At 51.6% G+C, this 15,217-nt stretch overlaps 1 protein-coding gene across 1 annotated transcript in view; it reads left to right on the forward strand.

The window, feature by feature from the left end:
* Window positions 1–14,754, forward strand: part of Mxra7 (matrix remodeling associated 7) — a 29,941-nt gene extending 15,187 nt beyond the window's left edge. The window contains exons 3-4 of the mRNA XM_052757732.1: window positions 2,311–2,404; window positions 9,760–14,754. Coding sequence (XP_052613692.1) covers window positions 2,311–2,404; window positions 9,760–9,874 — 209 coding nt within the window. The 3' untranslated portion in view covers window positions 9,875–14,754. The remainder of the gene's footprint in view (window positions 1–2,310; window positions 2,405–9,759) is intronic.
* The last annotated feature ends 463 nt before the right edge of the window (window positions 14,755–15,217 follow it).

Raw genomic sequence — 15,217 nt, forward strand, 5'->3', positions numbered from 1 at the left:
TGCCTCAGACCCCCAGGGCCACCATCTCACCCCAGCAAGAGCCCTGGCAGCCAAGCCAACCCCAGTTGACTCATATGCCTCTGTCCACTCACCCACAGTCACCTTGCTGTCCTGTACCCTCTGTATTAGTTGGCCTGAAGCTTGGTGTGGACCAAGCTGGCCTGGAACTCCCAGAGATCTGCCTCCCAGGTGCTGGGACTAAAGATGTATGCCACCAGCCGGGCGGTGGTGGCGCACGCGTTTAATCCCAGCACTCGGGAGGCAGAGCCAGGCGGATCTCTGTGAGTTCAAGGCCAGCCTGGTCTGCAGAGCGAGTTCCAGGACAGGGTCCAAAGCTACACATAGAAACCCTGTCTCAAAAAACCAAAAAACAAAACAAAACAAAACAAAAGGTGTATGCCACCACGCCTGGCTCCATCAACTCGCCTGCGGCCCCGCCCATCTCAGCAGCCCCTCCCATCTCAGCAGCCCCTCCCATCTCAGCGGCCCCTCCCATCTCAGCGGCCCCTCCCATCTCAGCCGCCCCTCCCATCTCAGCAGCCCCTCCCATCTCAGCCGCCCTCTTTTAGGACCAGCTGCTGATTTGAGGCTTGTCTGTGTACCTTTGTCTTCTGCTCACTGCAGGATCACCAGCACCTGGAATTGTGCTCTCTCAGTGCTTGTGAGATGATTCGAGGAGCGAATCGTCTTTGTAAAAGGCCGAGATAGCTTCCTGAGGAAGGCCTCGGGCAGCTGCCTAGTGAGGACCCCAATCCTCCTGCATGAGGATTGATGAGGGGACAGCATGGCCCCTGCAGAGTGTTTGGGTTCTGAGATCATCTCCAGAACCTTCTTCCTCTGAGCCGGGAGAGAATGCTAATCCCAGCGCCCTTTTCTTCCGGGTCAGCGTCCATCTATCTGATGACGTGAGTCTGACCTGCTGTGAAAGGATGTGGAGGTGTCTCACACTCCTCAGGCAGGAGAAGTTCTAGAATAGCAGCTGGAAGAGGAGTCAACAGTGTCCCTGGTTGTCACCATCCCCAGCCTTTCTCTGTCTTCACAGGCATTAGAGAGAAGCCAGCCAGCCCGACATTCTCAGTCTCCCCAGACACTGAGGGATTGCTTCCAAGCAGATTTTCTCATTAGGACACCCCTCTTTTCCCTGCTGCCCTACCTCTCCTGCCTCCCTCTGCTGGGGTACCCCAGCATCTGTGTTGTCGCTGTGTCACATGCCCTGGCCCTTGTCTGCCGACACCCCCCCCACCCCCCCCCCACCCCCAGACCTGCAGGTTTCCCTTTTCTAACAGCCCTGCAGGCACTGTAGGCCGCTCTCAGGCCCTGGCAGTCCGCCAAGCCTGTTCATTCGTACATCCCATCTTAGGCCTGATGTATGCCTTCAATTGCTGATAACCTGGGGGATGGGGGTGGGGGGCCAGAGCGACTGGGCCTGGCTGTCCCAAGCCTAGGAGAAGAGAAGGAAGGCTGAGTCCCTGGGGCCCAGTGTGGGGACCCATGTGCTCCCTGAGATGTGAGTGGCGTGGGCTGTAGGTGTGATCAGCATAAGCGGGTTGAGGGAGGCCACATGGCAGGAGTTGGATCGGGGGTTGGGGGATGATCCTTGCAGGCAAACAACTGAAGAACTGTTGGCTCAGAGACAGGCAGACAGCTCTGGGCTGGCTTAAACTGGCCTGGGGAGGGGATGACATTTGGAAGATGGAGCAGCCCAGGGGATAGTTTCTGTCTGGGTCTCGCTTCCATCTGACCCCCATTAAAGACCAAGGCGTAGGAAACCAGAGGAGTTCATAGAAAGGACAGGATGAGCCTGGGGTCAGGTGCAGGGGTGAGAAGATGATGTCACTGAGTGTGCGGCCCCCTCTGAAGCTGGGGCTGCATTCAGGCTGGCGGCACAAGGACTGTGCGTGTGGCTTGTTGGCCTCTCTGACAAGTTTTCTCTGTGTAGCCCCGGCTGTCCTGAAGACCAGGCTGACCTCGAGCTCAGAGATCTGCCTGTCTCTGGCTCCTGCTCCTGAGTACTGGGATTAAGAGCATGAGCCCCCCACCCAGGGGTGGCTGTTGTTGTTTTGTTTTCTGTCTACCCACTGAACTATGTTGCTAGACTTCTTCTTTGAAAACAATCAGAGGGAGAGCTGAGGGTGTAGTTCAGGGAAGGATGCTTGCCTAGCCTGGCATGTGCGAGGCCCTCAGTTTAGTCCCCAGTTACACACACACACACACACACTAAACTAACCATGGAAAGGGGGTGCTGCTGGGCATCAATGGGGACAGCCTAGCCTCCCAAGTTGGTGATAAACTTACCTACTGTCCCCACAGGAGCGGCCTTCTCCTTCAAGTACAGCCCTGGGCAGCTGAGGGGAAGCCAATACAAGCAGATGATGACCAAAGAAGAATTGGAGGAGGAACAGAGGTAGGCGGCTTCTGGAACACTAGTATGAGGGCCAAGCAGGGGTGAGCCAGCCCCCCATGTCCTCTTCCCTCTTGGGTAGGGGTGGGGATGTGCATCCTTTCTTGTCCTGGTAATGTTCAGCCAGCCTCAATCAAGGGAAGACGTTCCTCCGGGGCAGGCAGCACAGGGGAGGGCGTGAGAATAAAGTGGAGACTATTTCTTGATTCTCTCTGCCTGAAGCCTCCCCAACCTGGAGAAAAAAGAGACAAGAATGAGATGCCAGGAAAGGACCAGAGCAGCCTCACTGTTCACTTAGGCATAGAGTCCCTGACAAAACCAATTTGTCACTTGAGGACAGAGAGAGATTCTTGGTGCTCATCCATCTGGCAGCCTCCCTCCTCCCGTCCCCCACCCGCCGCGTCACTCTCTATCTGTTCCGCTCTGCACAGCTCAAGGCAGCTGTATGGCTTCTGGTTTCCTGAATCAGGCCACTCTCCCCTCCCCCACCAGACCCCCCTACCCCCCGCCCCCTATGTGTCCACATCTTATCTGGACTGCATGGGTGGCTGAGGGAGGCTCTGAAGCAGTGGGATGGCCAGGGCGGCCACAGGAGGAGCAGGGTTCGCAGCAGCCCAGCTGCGCCCCTCCATGTGCCCCTGCTGTCTGCCCCCGCCCCCCGCCCCCGGCTGTGTAGAAGCAGAGCCCTTGCATTCTAGTGAAGTCTCACTGAGAACAGCACCATTTTCCAGACCTGGCACCCAGAGGAGCTGGGGAGGCGGGTGGGGAGGGGGGACGAGCCCTGATTCATGAGCGGAAGCAAGGAGTAGAGAAGGCTGGAGCAGGATGCACAGCTGAGCCACCCTCTCTAGGCTGCTTCAGGACCACTAGCTTCCCTCCAGTACCACAACCACCCTGCTTTCAGGATCCTGTCTCCCCGCCAAGATGCTGCTTTACAGGAAGCCTCCTCACCCTGGGTGCAGAGGGGTGTTGGTGTGGGTGCAGGCAAGAGAAAGCCCTTTCCATGAGAGTCCCTGAGTCCTTGGATGATGCTGCCTCTTGTTGTGACCCCATTTGCCACCTTTATATTTCAGGATTGAGCTGACCTCTGACCTCACCTCCCTGTAGCGAGTCCTTTAGTCCTGGGCCACAAATGTTCTTGCAAACCCTTGTGGTAAGGAGGTTGGTTTCGTAGACTAGCGGGGCTTCCTCACGTCGTCTGCTAATGTGTCCCCAATGCCACTGACGTGGTCTCAATCCTCTTCCTCCACCTTCTTCATAACCAATTAATGCATTTCGTCCCATCTGAATCTGTCTTGTTCTTCCCATGCACGAGGAATCCTAGACACCAAAAGAACCTTTCCCAGGGGCCAATTCAAGTCCCTGGTGGACCTAAAGGGTCCAGCTGGTTTGGGTGCTAGTATACTTAAGGGGGGACCATCATCTCTGAGACCTGGGGTGCTATGGGAATATGCATACATCTTGTGAGGTGGCCATTGTGGCTTTGTCTCACCCAGAGGAGAGACAGCTGGTTGCACAGTACATGACAGAACCCTGAGAGGGCCTGTAATCCCTCCATGCTGCAGGGCAGGCAGGACTGTTGATCTTCAGAGCTGGGCCTGCAGGCTGAGGCCTTGGCCGCTTGTGGCCCACTCCCTGCTGATGTCAATGCAGAGGACAGACATGGTCACATTCACTCATTTTTCCGAGGCTATTTTGGAACTCCTGTGGCGGAACTGAGGTGTTGCCACAGATCCTTCGAGGGTTCAGCCCTGGCTGGAGAGGCGTGAGGGCCTGACCGCCACCCCACCACCACCACCCCAGCCATCCCAGGCATTCCTGGGGGTGGGGCTTTGGCTGCCCATAGCCTCATTCTATCCACTCAGGTCGATGCACTGTGGGCCTTGAGGGGTGGTCAGAGTAGGAGAGCAGTTAGGGCTCAAGTTTGAGATCTGCCACTGTCCCTTGTGTTCACAGTTAGTGGGTGACAGCCAGGCCTCAGTTTGGGGTCTGCCACTGCCCCTGTGTTCAGAGCTGAGGCCAGGAAATGAAAAGGCGAAGTCACTTCTGTGTCATTTTCAAAGACAGCAGATCCCCCACTGCCTGAGGGCCTTTGCCTCCAGGGGACCCCAGAGCACCCGGATGCTTGCTGTTCTGTGGGCTAGAGATTGTGCAGAGGAGCTGCTCTTGGGTGAGGGGGGAGTCCCTGACTCCTCCTCTGCACAGGGAGGTCCCAGCAGGGCCTGAGTTTATGTTCATTCCATGACCCTACCCAGCATGCTTCCTGCGGCTCTCACACGCCCTCCCCATCTGACATCTGCCTGCTTCCCCTCCTACCCCTGCATGTGGCCGCAGCTGAAGCTGCTGGGGGCGCCCCTGACCACACCACTGCGTCTCGTGTGATGCTTGGGGTTGCAGAGGCTGTTCAGTTTGGCTTCGCCTTTCTGTCTCTGGGTTTTGGAGAGGTGATAGTTGCAACACAGATCGGGACCCAACTGAGTTTGGGGAACTGCCCTAGAACTGTTCCCTGAAAAATACCACAAATGTAGGACCGGGGAGATGCCTGCTGCCAAACCTAACGGCCTGAGTGGTGAAAAGTGAGAACCAACTCCTTGTCCCCTGACCTCCAATGTGCACATCCACAATGTACACACAGGTCCACGCAAAACAAATAAGAATGTAATAATAATAATAATAATAATAATAATAATAAAACCCATAATGTTACCATGAAACTAATGAAACCATCCTCAAGCTGGCAAAGTACCCGTCAGCTCCGTCCCTCCCAGACGGCCTTTGCCCGATCCGAGGCTGGCACACAGGGAGCACCTGGTTAACAGGTAAATGTTGCCTCTCATCTTGAATGACCAGCTGGGCCACCATAGCTGCACCTGGAACCCAGCTCTGCAGCGCTTCCTGCTCTGCTCTCCCCAGGCTCGCTCAAGGTCCTGGGAGTGTCAGTACGGGATCGAGAGGTCCCAGTGCGTTCTCCTCTGACCTCCATTGGGAATGCCTGCCCTTGGATCTGCTCCAGACAAAGCTGTCCAGCTCCTGGGAGGTGGCTAGGCAGCAACTGCTCTAGTCTGGCTGCTGTGCACGCTAACCTTTCTGAGTTCCCTCTGAGCAGACACGCACTCCCTCCCCTGCTCCCCACATCGGCTCTGTCCCTTCCTTCCTCCTAAGCCTCTCTTGGGGGTGCTGCCTCCCTCTGTGTGAGTGGGAATCATTGGCTAGCAGGCTTTTGACAGCTCCCCCTAAGCAAGAGGCCCTTTCACTCCACAAGCTAGTGAACCGGGCTTTGCAGCTTGGCAGGATATCCCATCTACTGGTTCCAGAGGGAAAGTGGAGCCCAGCTTGTACACTAGGCTGTGTGGACAGGTCAGGCCGGGGCCCGCACTGCTGTGGCTGGCAGTCTGAAGGAGTGCCAGCTTTTGACTCATGGAAATAGACAGGGCCCGAGAAGAGGGTTACATAGGGCAATTAGGGCAGTAAGGGAGGACCCAGACCTTCCTATAGTTCTGGCTCTTCCTGAGTGAAATTTAATGGCTAGAAGTATGCATTAACTCCAGCTTCCAGGAGAGGGCGCCAAAGGCAAAAAAAAAAATAAGATCACTCACCTTCAGAGAGCAATCAAGACTCTTTTTTTTTTTTTGGCCCTTCTGGAAACCTGCCGGGGAAGGTACAGAGAGTCCCCTCACAGGAGACAAAGACCAGGCAGCAGGAAGCAAAAATTACCCAGGGCAATATCTATGTCATTAGTGTAACCAACCACACAGCCAAGGATCAGCAAGCTCACTGCCCGGCCACTCTTTCTCAGAAGCTGGACGTGGCAGGTGGCGGTCGTCACCTGGCTGGGGGAGGGGGGTGGGGGACAGACAGACCCACGGAGCCTGTATCACTGCAGAGTGTGAGGAGCAAACCGCTGGTCTGAGAAAGCAGCAGTCTAGCATGGCCTCTGTGATTCCAACCATCTGCCTTCTGTGCCCACTCTGTCCTGTGCTGCTTCTGAAGTAAACTGAGCAAGATACATGATCTCTTTCTCCCCATTTCTCTTTACAGAACTGAAGAATAAAGAAGGTGTCCTTCTTAGCCGCCTCCTGAAGGCTTTCTTTCCTTTTGACATCTTAAAAGCTTGATTTAAAAAAAAAGGGGGAGGAACCCATGCAGGCTTGGGGCGGGGGAGTTTGCCGGCAAGTCTGCTGACATGTTGGCCCACCCCAACTCACGCTGGGCTCTCCTGGACTAGCAAGATCTTCAGGACTGGTTTTGTCTCTGTCCTGCTCAGAGGTGTTTATTGGGAGAAGGGGGGACTTGCCAAGAATATGGGCTCAGGCCCTGGGCTTTTCTTAGCAGCCATACTTGCTCCTACCCACCCCCACTTATGCCCCCACACCCGGTCCACACAACTGCCCTGTGCTTTTGTTCTCACAGAAGCCAAACCACCAGATTTGAGACGAATGAAGTAAAGCCCACTAGGGCTCACCTGCTGTCAGAGGTGGTCACACACACACACCCCGGGGGCGGGGCTTTCCTCCTTCTCTCTGGCAGGAATGATTCATGCCAGGTACTGGCTTTAACATGGCCTCCTTTTTGCCCCCCACCCCACCCCAGGAGTCTCGGGCCACCCCTCTTAGTACTGAGAGGCCTCTCCACTAGTGTCCTCACCAGCTCAACTTAGTCTCCACTCTGGCTTACAACAGCAGTGTTAGCTTCCAGCAGATTTCTGGATTGTGTATTTTCTAGGTTTTTCCTAGATGACTTTGAACCTCATAATCACCCAACAGTCCCAGGTTAGTTTTTTCAGAATTTTATATTTGACAGTATTTCTGAAGTCTTAGACTTGTTGGTGAAGACTTTTTTTTCCTAAAGCACTAAGTTTTTAGAAGATTTTCCATTTAATAGAAAACTAGAAAAATGTCCAGCATCGACTCCTAAGCCGCGCACACCCCTGGCGGCCTTCTCCCGTGTCTAATGACTTGGGTTCGAGGCTTAGGACTGAGCCGGCAACAGAGCAGCAAACGCGACTCAATGCCTTTGACACAGAGCCACGTGACCACAGTCACGCTCACTTGTTCCTAAACAGCAATAGTGAAGTCTCTGTCCAGGCTGGGGCTTCCTCCACACAGAGGAGTGACTGCTGGATATTGTTAGTTAGGCTTATGTGGAAACCTGAGCGTGGCTTGTGAGCAACAAGCCCCTCACACTCCTGGCGGCTTGGCTCGATGTGTACAGCCTGTGTTCTGGCCAATAAAAAGTTAAGTAGAGGACCTTGGTTACTGTGTGTTTCTTCAGTTTGCTTTATTTAAAAACAACAAAAATCTCTTTAGAAACAAACTTTAAACTTCCTCTCATTTTGATGCTCCAGCAGAACACAAAGCCATATGCATACCCAGTTACAAATTCACAGCCCAGGGCTGGAGAGATGGGTGTTTGCCTAAGAACACTTGCTGTTGCAGAAGATATGGGTTCTGTTCCCAGCACCCAGATGGTAGTTCACAACCATCCATAAATCTAGTTCCAGGGGATCCAGTTCTCTATTCTGACCCCTAAGGGCATGAGACAAACATATGGTACACATACATATATGTAGATGAAACTCCCGAACATATAAAAATAAATAAGTATATACTACAGCACTGCGGGTATGGGGTGGTGGTGGTGGTGGTGGTGTACAGCTGTGATCCCAGTACCCAGAGGCAGAGTTTACAAAGTGAATTCTAGGCTAGCAAAGTCTATATAGTGAGACCATCTCAACACGGCACCCCCCCCCCCCGAATCCTAAAAATAATAGTAATAATAATTATAATAAATGTACAATCATCATGGCCACCAAAACATGGAGAGTTCATTAAGAGACAGTGCTAAACATATCTGACAGTGATTTCATCCATGCTTTCAGTAACCCCCCTCTGTTTACCATACCTCTTTTCTTCACATAGTGGGGTACAAAATACACCCTGCATGTCCCTCTTCCTCTTACACAGAACTGAGTATAGACCTAGCTTGTCTAGACCGAGGAGGGTAGGAATTGGGGCAGCAGTACTCCAACATCTAGATGCTACAGGAGACAGAAAACCCTTCGTCGAGTGGAAGATGTGGGGGTGGGGGGGTAGAACTTACAGTAGAAGGAATGTCATTAAAAGCACAAGTCCGCCGGGCAGTGGTGGCGCACGCCTTTGATCCCAGCACTCGGGAGGCAGAGTCAGGCGGATCTCTGTGAGTTCGAGGCTAGCCTGGGCTACAAAGCAAGTTCCAGGAAAGGCACCAAAACTACACAGAGAAACCCTGTCTTGAAAACAACAACAAAAAAAAAGTACAAGTCCTAGCCTGGCATGCTAGTGCACATCTTTAATCCCAGCACTCAGGAGGCTGAGGCAGGAGGATCTCTGTGAGTTCGAGGCCAGCCTGGGCTACAGATTGAGTTCCTGGCCAGCCAGAACCACAAAGTGAGGACTGTATCAAAGACAAAAGGAAGGAAAAAGAAAAAGCCTAAGACCTAACACATCGGGACCACCTCTCCAGGCGGTCCAGTGGCCGACAGCTTTGCTGAAGCCTGCTCAGACCTACAGCATGGCTACAGCAGACATGGTCCTGGGGAAGGCCGAGATCTGAGCCTGCAGGTGTGGTTCACCTTCTCTCCGGACCCCAAAGCAGTAGTGTGCCGTGGAGGAAATGGTACAGGAAACAACAGAATCAGGAACTCAGGATAGCAAGGTGGAGGCAGGATGCAGGGGCCAGCTGTCACGCACAGGGCAGTGCAGTGGAGCAAACAGAACCACACACGGGCCACCCTTCGTATTTGCCATGGGAGTCATTCTGCGCTGGTCAGATGGTGTGGCGGAGTCTTGTAAAAACCACGAGACAGCCACAGAACCATGTGGTCAACACCGAGGTCCATCTGCATCCACACCCACTTTGTGTACATAAGGAAAAGGTGCCTCTTTCTCTTGGCAGCAGAACTCCAGGGGCTAGATTTCAACCTCCTCTCCCCATTGCCCAGCACTTTGGCCTACACATCTATATGCCCCATTTCCCTTGCTTCTGGTTCACCGTCTAAACTGAGGCTGCTCCTGATCCCCTATTCTCAGTACACCAAGCCACTTAATAAAGCAGGCCTCTCTTCCTCCTTGCCTCACTGTGAGATGCAAATCACTACAGGCCCATGAGGAAACTGAGTCATAGTGAACCTGAGACCCAGGATTTCAGGGCTGAGTGGTAGTGCAAACCACCTCCTGCATTTTAAGTGGGTCTTACACTGGAAAGCAAACGTCGTTAGAAAAGTGGAGAGTCCCCACCTGGCCGATGGCACAGGTACCACCCCCACCCTCACCCCCCTCGGTCGGGAGCATCCTTTTCCTCTCATCCTCTCTTTTCAACAGAGTTCAGAAAGAACAGCTGGCCGCCATCTTCAAGCTCATGAAGGACAACAAGGAGACGTTTGGTGAGATGTCTGATGGTGACATGCAGGAGCAGCTCCGACTCTATGACATGTAGGCCTGTCGCCCAGCAAGACGTGACCCAGGACATCCTGATGACCCTGAGGGACTTGGTCCAGGCAGTTGTGATTCCCAGACTTTTGAAGGACTATCTTGTAAAAGCAGATAGAGATGTGTGTTATATAAGGATTCGCTTGGCCTCTGCAATTTTTATATCATGTTCGAGGAATCGACATTGTTTTCTTCGGAGGAGGAAACCCCTGACCCCTCTGGCTTCAGCTCACTGGTGAGGGGCCACCTGTGTCGTGTTCTGTAGACCCAGGGCAGGTAGTCCAGGATTGCTGACGAGGGCTTGATGCTGGGACCCTAAGCATACTGTGTAGATGGAATACAGGGTACCACAGGGGAGATGGGTGTTATCTAGCAACACTATACTCTTTATTCTGCCCCAGGGGCATTTCTGGAAGTCACTGGGGTGGCAGCCACAAGTCTGATTGAAAGGCTCAGCTGTTACCCTGGGGCAGAAGAGTGGGGTCAGCTGATAGAGTAGTTACCACTGCCGAAGCTCACCTTCAGCACAGTCACGCCGTGCGCAAGTGTGGCACACAGAGAACGATGCTGGACACTGTAGACAGGAGAAATAACACACACAACAGGACCTGGGGCGGAGCGTGTGCTTAGCAAGTTCAAGGCCCCTGAGTTTCATCCCCAGCACCAGAAACCCTTCTCCTCCAACCCACCCCCCAAACGACAGTGTGATCTGTACCTTTGGTGAGACTCAAAGGCCTTTAGAAAATGAGAAGCTACCAGAAAACTTCAGGAAAATGTTCCAGTGTCCCCTAAAATAATGCCTGAGTGCCAGGGTAGGACCACTCAGTGATGATGGGGATGGACCACAGCAGCTCCTTCGTGCCCACCAGTCCTACTGTTTGTCACCCCACTTTGCCAGAGCAAACTGAATCGAAGGTATGCTGAGGACAGGAAGTGGGAACGCTCTTAAAACCAACTTTTATTTGCTAAAATAAAACGAAATCACCATAAAGACATAACTCAAACTATGGAGAGCAGAATTGACTTTTTAAAGATTTATTTTAGCCAGGCATGGTGCCACGAGCCTTTAATCCCAGCATTCAGGAGGTAGAAGCAAGCAGACCTCTATGAGTTCAAGGCCAGCCTGGTCTACAGAGTGAGTTCCAGGACAGCCAGGGCTACACAGAGAAACCCTGTCTCGAAAAACCAAAATTTTTTTTAAAATTATTATTATTTGGGTTTTTTTTGTTTTGTTTTTTCAAGGCAGGGTTTCTCTGTGAAACAGTCCTGGCTGTCCTGGAACTCACTTTGTAGACCAGGCTGGCCTCCAACTTACAGAGATCCGCCTGCCTCTACCCCCCCAGTGCTGGGATCAAAGGCATGCGCCACCACCCAGCAAGTTTGGTGCATCTTTTTTTTTTTTTTTTTTTTTTGAGATGGCCTCACTGTGTAGCCCTAGCTGTCCTAGAACTCACAGAGATCCACCTGCCTCTGCTTGCTTCCTGAGTGCTGGGATTAAAGGGTGTGCTACCACACCCAGCCAAGATTTTATTTTTAGTGTGTGTGTGTGTGTGTGTGTGTGTGTGTGTGTGTGTGTGTGTCTATGCACGCGCATGTAAGTCAGATGCCTGGAGAGATGGCTCAGCAGTTAGGAGTGCTTGCTGCTCCTAAAGAGGACTTCAGTTCCCACAGCCCACGTTAGGCCGCTCACAACCTCCTGTAACTCCAGCTCCAGGGGATAGGAACCTTCTCTTCTTGTCTCCATGGGCATCACACTCACGTGGTGCATGTATACACACACACACACACACACACTAAAAGCATCTGCAGACTCAGAAGCCATTCTTAAACATTCCTGGTGCCGTTGGTAAGACTTAACACAGAAGATTCACTCCACCCTGTGATCTGAAACCAAGAAGAAAATCCTATTAACTCACAAATGTCAAGAAGAAGAAAAATCAATACCATTGGGGCCACTGAGAAGCATAAGGCAGGTGTGACACCACTGGTTGTCACATTGGCAAGATGTAGAATCCCCTAGGGGACACACCTAGTCATGTCTGGGAGGGCGTTTGCAGAGAGGTTTAACTGAAGGAGGAGGCCATGCTGAATGTGGGCAGCATGGTTCCCTGGGCTGGGCTCCTGACTGGGTAACAAAGGGAAAGTGGCTTGAACACAGGCGTTTATCCTCTGCTTCCTGACCATGGATACACTGTGCACCACACCCCCACTGCTGTGACCTCCTCACCATAATGGACCTGCGTCCCTTGTGGACACAGTGTGGCCAGCTGCACCATATCCTGTAGCTAGAGTTTTCCTGCCTGGCCCACAGTCAGGACAAATCTCTCTCACCTGCCAGTCCCACGGCCACTCAGACCCAACCAAGTAAACACAGAGACTTATATTGGTTATAAACTGTATGGCCGTGGCAGGCTTCTTGCTAACTGTTCTTATAGCTTAAATTAATCCATTTCCATTAATCTATACCTTGCATGGCTCGTGGCTTACCGGCATCTTCACATGCTGTTTGTCATTGTGGCGGCTGGCAGTGTCTCTGACTCAGCCTTCCACTTCCCAGCTTTATTCTCCTCCTTGTCCCACCTATACTTCCTGCCTGGCCACTGGCCAATCAGTGATTTATTTATTGACCAATCAGCAACACACTTGACATACAGACCATCCCACAGCAGTATCCTGCTGCTGTGACCTCACCATAACGGACTGTATCCCCAGACTGGGCAGAGTAGACCCTTCCTCCCTTTACTTTCATCTTGTTAGGTCTGAGTGAGACACAGAGCAACTTGCTCCACAATCATGAGGATGGAAGTTTGGATCCCATTGTCTGTCTGGGTCACAAGCTGGGTGCCCCCACAAATACCTGTCACCTCAGTTCTGATGGGGGTGGAGACAGGAGGGTTTCTGGGGCTTGCTGTCTTCCCCTTAGCTCTTGGTTCAGAAAGAGACCCTGCCTCAAAGGAAAAGGGAAAATGATAGCGGACACTCGATGCTCTCTTCTGGCCTCCATGTGCACATGAAGGTGTGAGTATACGTGCTCATGCGTGGACTTGAGTGCGTGCGCGCATGTGTGCACACAGAAAAATAGGTAAAGTAATATTTGGGGTTCTTGTTTTTGTGTTTTGGTTTTTGGTTTTTCAAGACAGTTTCTCTGTGTAGCCTTGTCTGTCCTAAAACTAGCTCTGTAGACCAGGCTGGCCTCAAACTCACAAAGATTTGCCTGTCTCTGCCTCCCAAGTGCTGGGATTAAAGGCATGGATCACCATCACCCCGCTAAAATAATCTTTAAAAAAAAAAAAAGGAGGCTGATTATGGTGGCACAGACCTTTAATACCAGCATGTAGGAGGCAATAGTGGAGGATCGCTGAGTTTGAGGCCAGAGCGGTCTACATAGTGAGTTCCAGTTAGCCAGAGCTAAATAGAAAGACCCTGTGTCGGTAATAATAAGAAAAAGGGGCAAGAGGGTGGTTCAACCAAGTAAAGATGCCCGCCACCAAGCCTGAGTTCAGGCCCTGTGATCCACATGGTGGAAGGAGAGAACTGATTCCTATTAGTTGTCCTCTGACTCCCCACCACATAACTGCTGAATGTGCCCTCCCCACACGCACGCACACACACACACACACACACACACACACGTGTGTATACACACACACACACGTGTATACACACACACACGTGTATACACACACACGTGTATACACACACACACACACGCATGCACCTCACACACACACACACACACACACACACACACGTGTATACACACACACACACCCCTAAAAAGAAATGTAAAGGCAATTTTAAAAAAATGGCACAGGAGCCGGGCGGTGGTGGCGCACGCCTTTAATCCCAGCACTTGGGAGGCAGAGCCAGGAGGATCTCTGTGAGTTCGAGGCCAGCCTGGGCTACCAAGTGAGTTCCAGGAAAAGGCGCAAAGCTACACAGAGAAACCCTGTCTCGAAAAAAAACCAAAAAAAAAAAAAAAAAAAATGGCACAGGAAGGGCAACTCAGTGGTTAAGAATTCCGGCACCTGCACATGGGACATTCACACACACACACACACACACACACAAATAAATAAATAAATAAATAAATATTTTTTTAAAAAAATAAGAAAGAAAAAGAAACTCAGGACAGGAAAGAGAAACAGAGAGGACATGCATGTGGCAGGCCACAGCAGAACATTCATCAGGAATTCGAGCTCCTGAGCCACAGTAGTTGAAGAAAGAACCTTCTGGGACTCTGAGCTTCTGGCCAGCCATGTGAACCAGCCTCCAAGCCTTTGGCCTTTCCCACTGTACTGGCCCAACACACTGGCCCTTGGCTAGACTGCCCATGTAACACAAACAGCAGTGACTTGTCACTCATGACACACTTGTACAGGTTCAAACTCACGTCTATTTAGCAAGTCCTCATTTGTTAGAACAATTTCAGGCTCTTCTTTCCTTAAAGTTGCATGGACCTCCACATCTGGACAGGATTAGCTAGTGCCAGGCTTCCTGTACTGAAAGTAATTGCTGTTTTCAGGGGGTCATACTGAAGAAACAGGATCTCTCTATTATGTAGCCCTGGCTGTGGTGGTATTTTACTTGTACTGAAATGTGATTTTAATTGTATGTTAATAAATAAAGTTGCCTGGGGGGTCAGAGCTATTAGAGCCATAGCAAGTGCGTGGCGGCGGTGGCGCACGCCTTTAAGGACCTGGAGGGCGGTACATACAGGCAGTGACGAGGCAGTCACGTGTTTGGGTTTACAACCAATGAGAAGGCAGAACAGCTAGACTATATAAAGACATACACACAGGAAGTAGGTCCCTTTCGGAGAGCTCTCTTGGCTGAAGCAGGAAGGGTGAGGCTCTTAGCTCTGACCTCTTGGCTTTCTTCTCTGAATCGGCTCTGTGTTTCTTATTTAATAACATGGTTGGTTACATCTACACCTGGCTGTCCTGGAACTCACTTTGTAGACCAGGCTGGTCTCCAACTCACAGAGATCCGCCTGCCTCTGCCTCCCATGCTGGAATTAAAGCCATGAACCACCACCACCCAGCTATGGCCTCATAATTTTTTTTTTATTAAGGATTGATTACTTTGGTTTTTTTCCCCCAAATGTGATAATACATAATATTATTTATTGTTTTTTTTTTGGTTTTTTTTTTTTTTTTTTTTTTTTTTTCCCGAGACAGGGTTTCTCTGTGTAGCTTTGCGCCTTTTTTCCTGGAACTCACTTGGTAGCCCAGGCTGGCCTCGAACTCACAGAGATCCGCCTGGCTCTGCCTCCCGAGTGCTGGGATTAAAGGCGTGCGCCACCACCGCCCGGCTATTTATTGTTTTTAATTATGTATGTGCACATGAG

Source organism: Peromyscus californicus, unplaced genomic scaffold (genome assembly GCF_007827085.1).
Source record: "Peromyscus californicus insignis strain IS unplaced genomic scaffold, ASM782708v3 Scaffold_3__1_contigs__length_106647218, whole genome shotgun sequence".
In the NCBI taxonomy this organism is placed as follows: domain Eukaryota; kingdom Metazoa; phylum Chordata; class Mammalia; order Rodentia; family Cricetidae; genus Peromyscus; species Peromyscus californicus.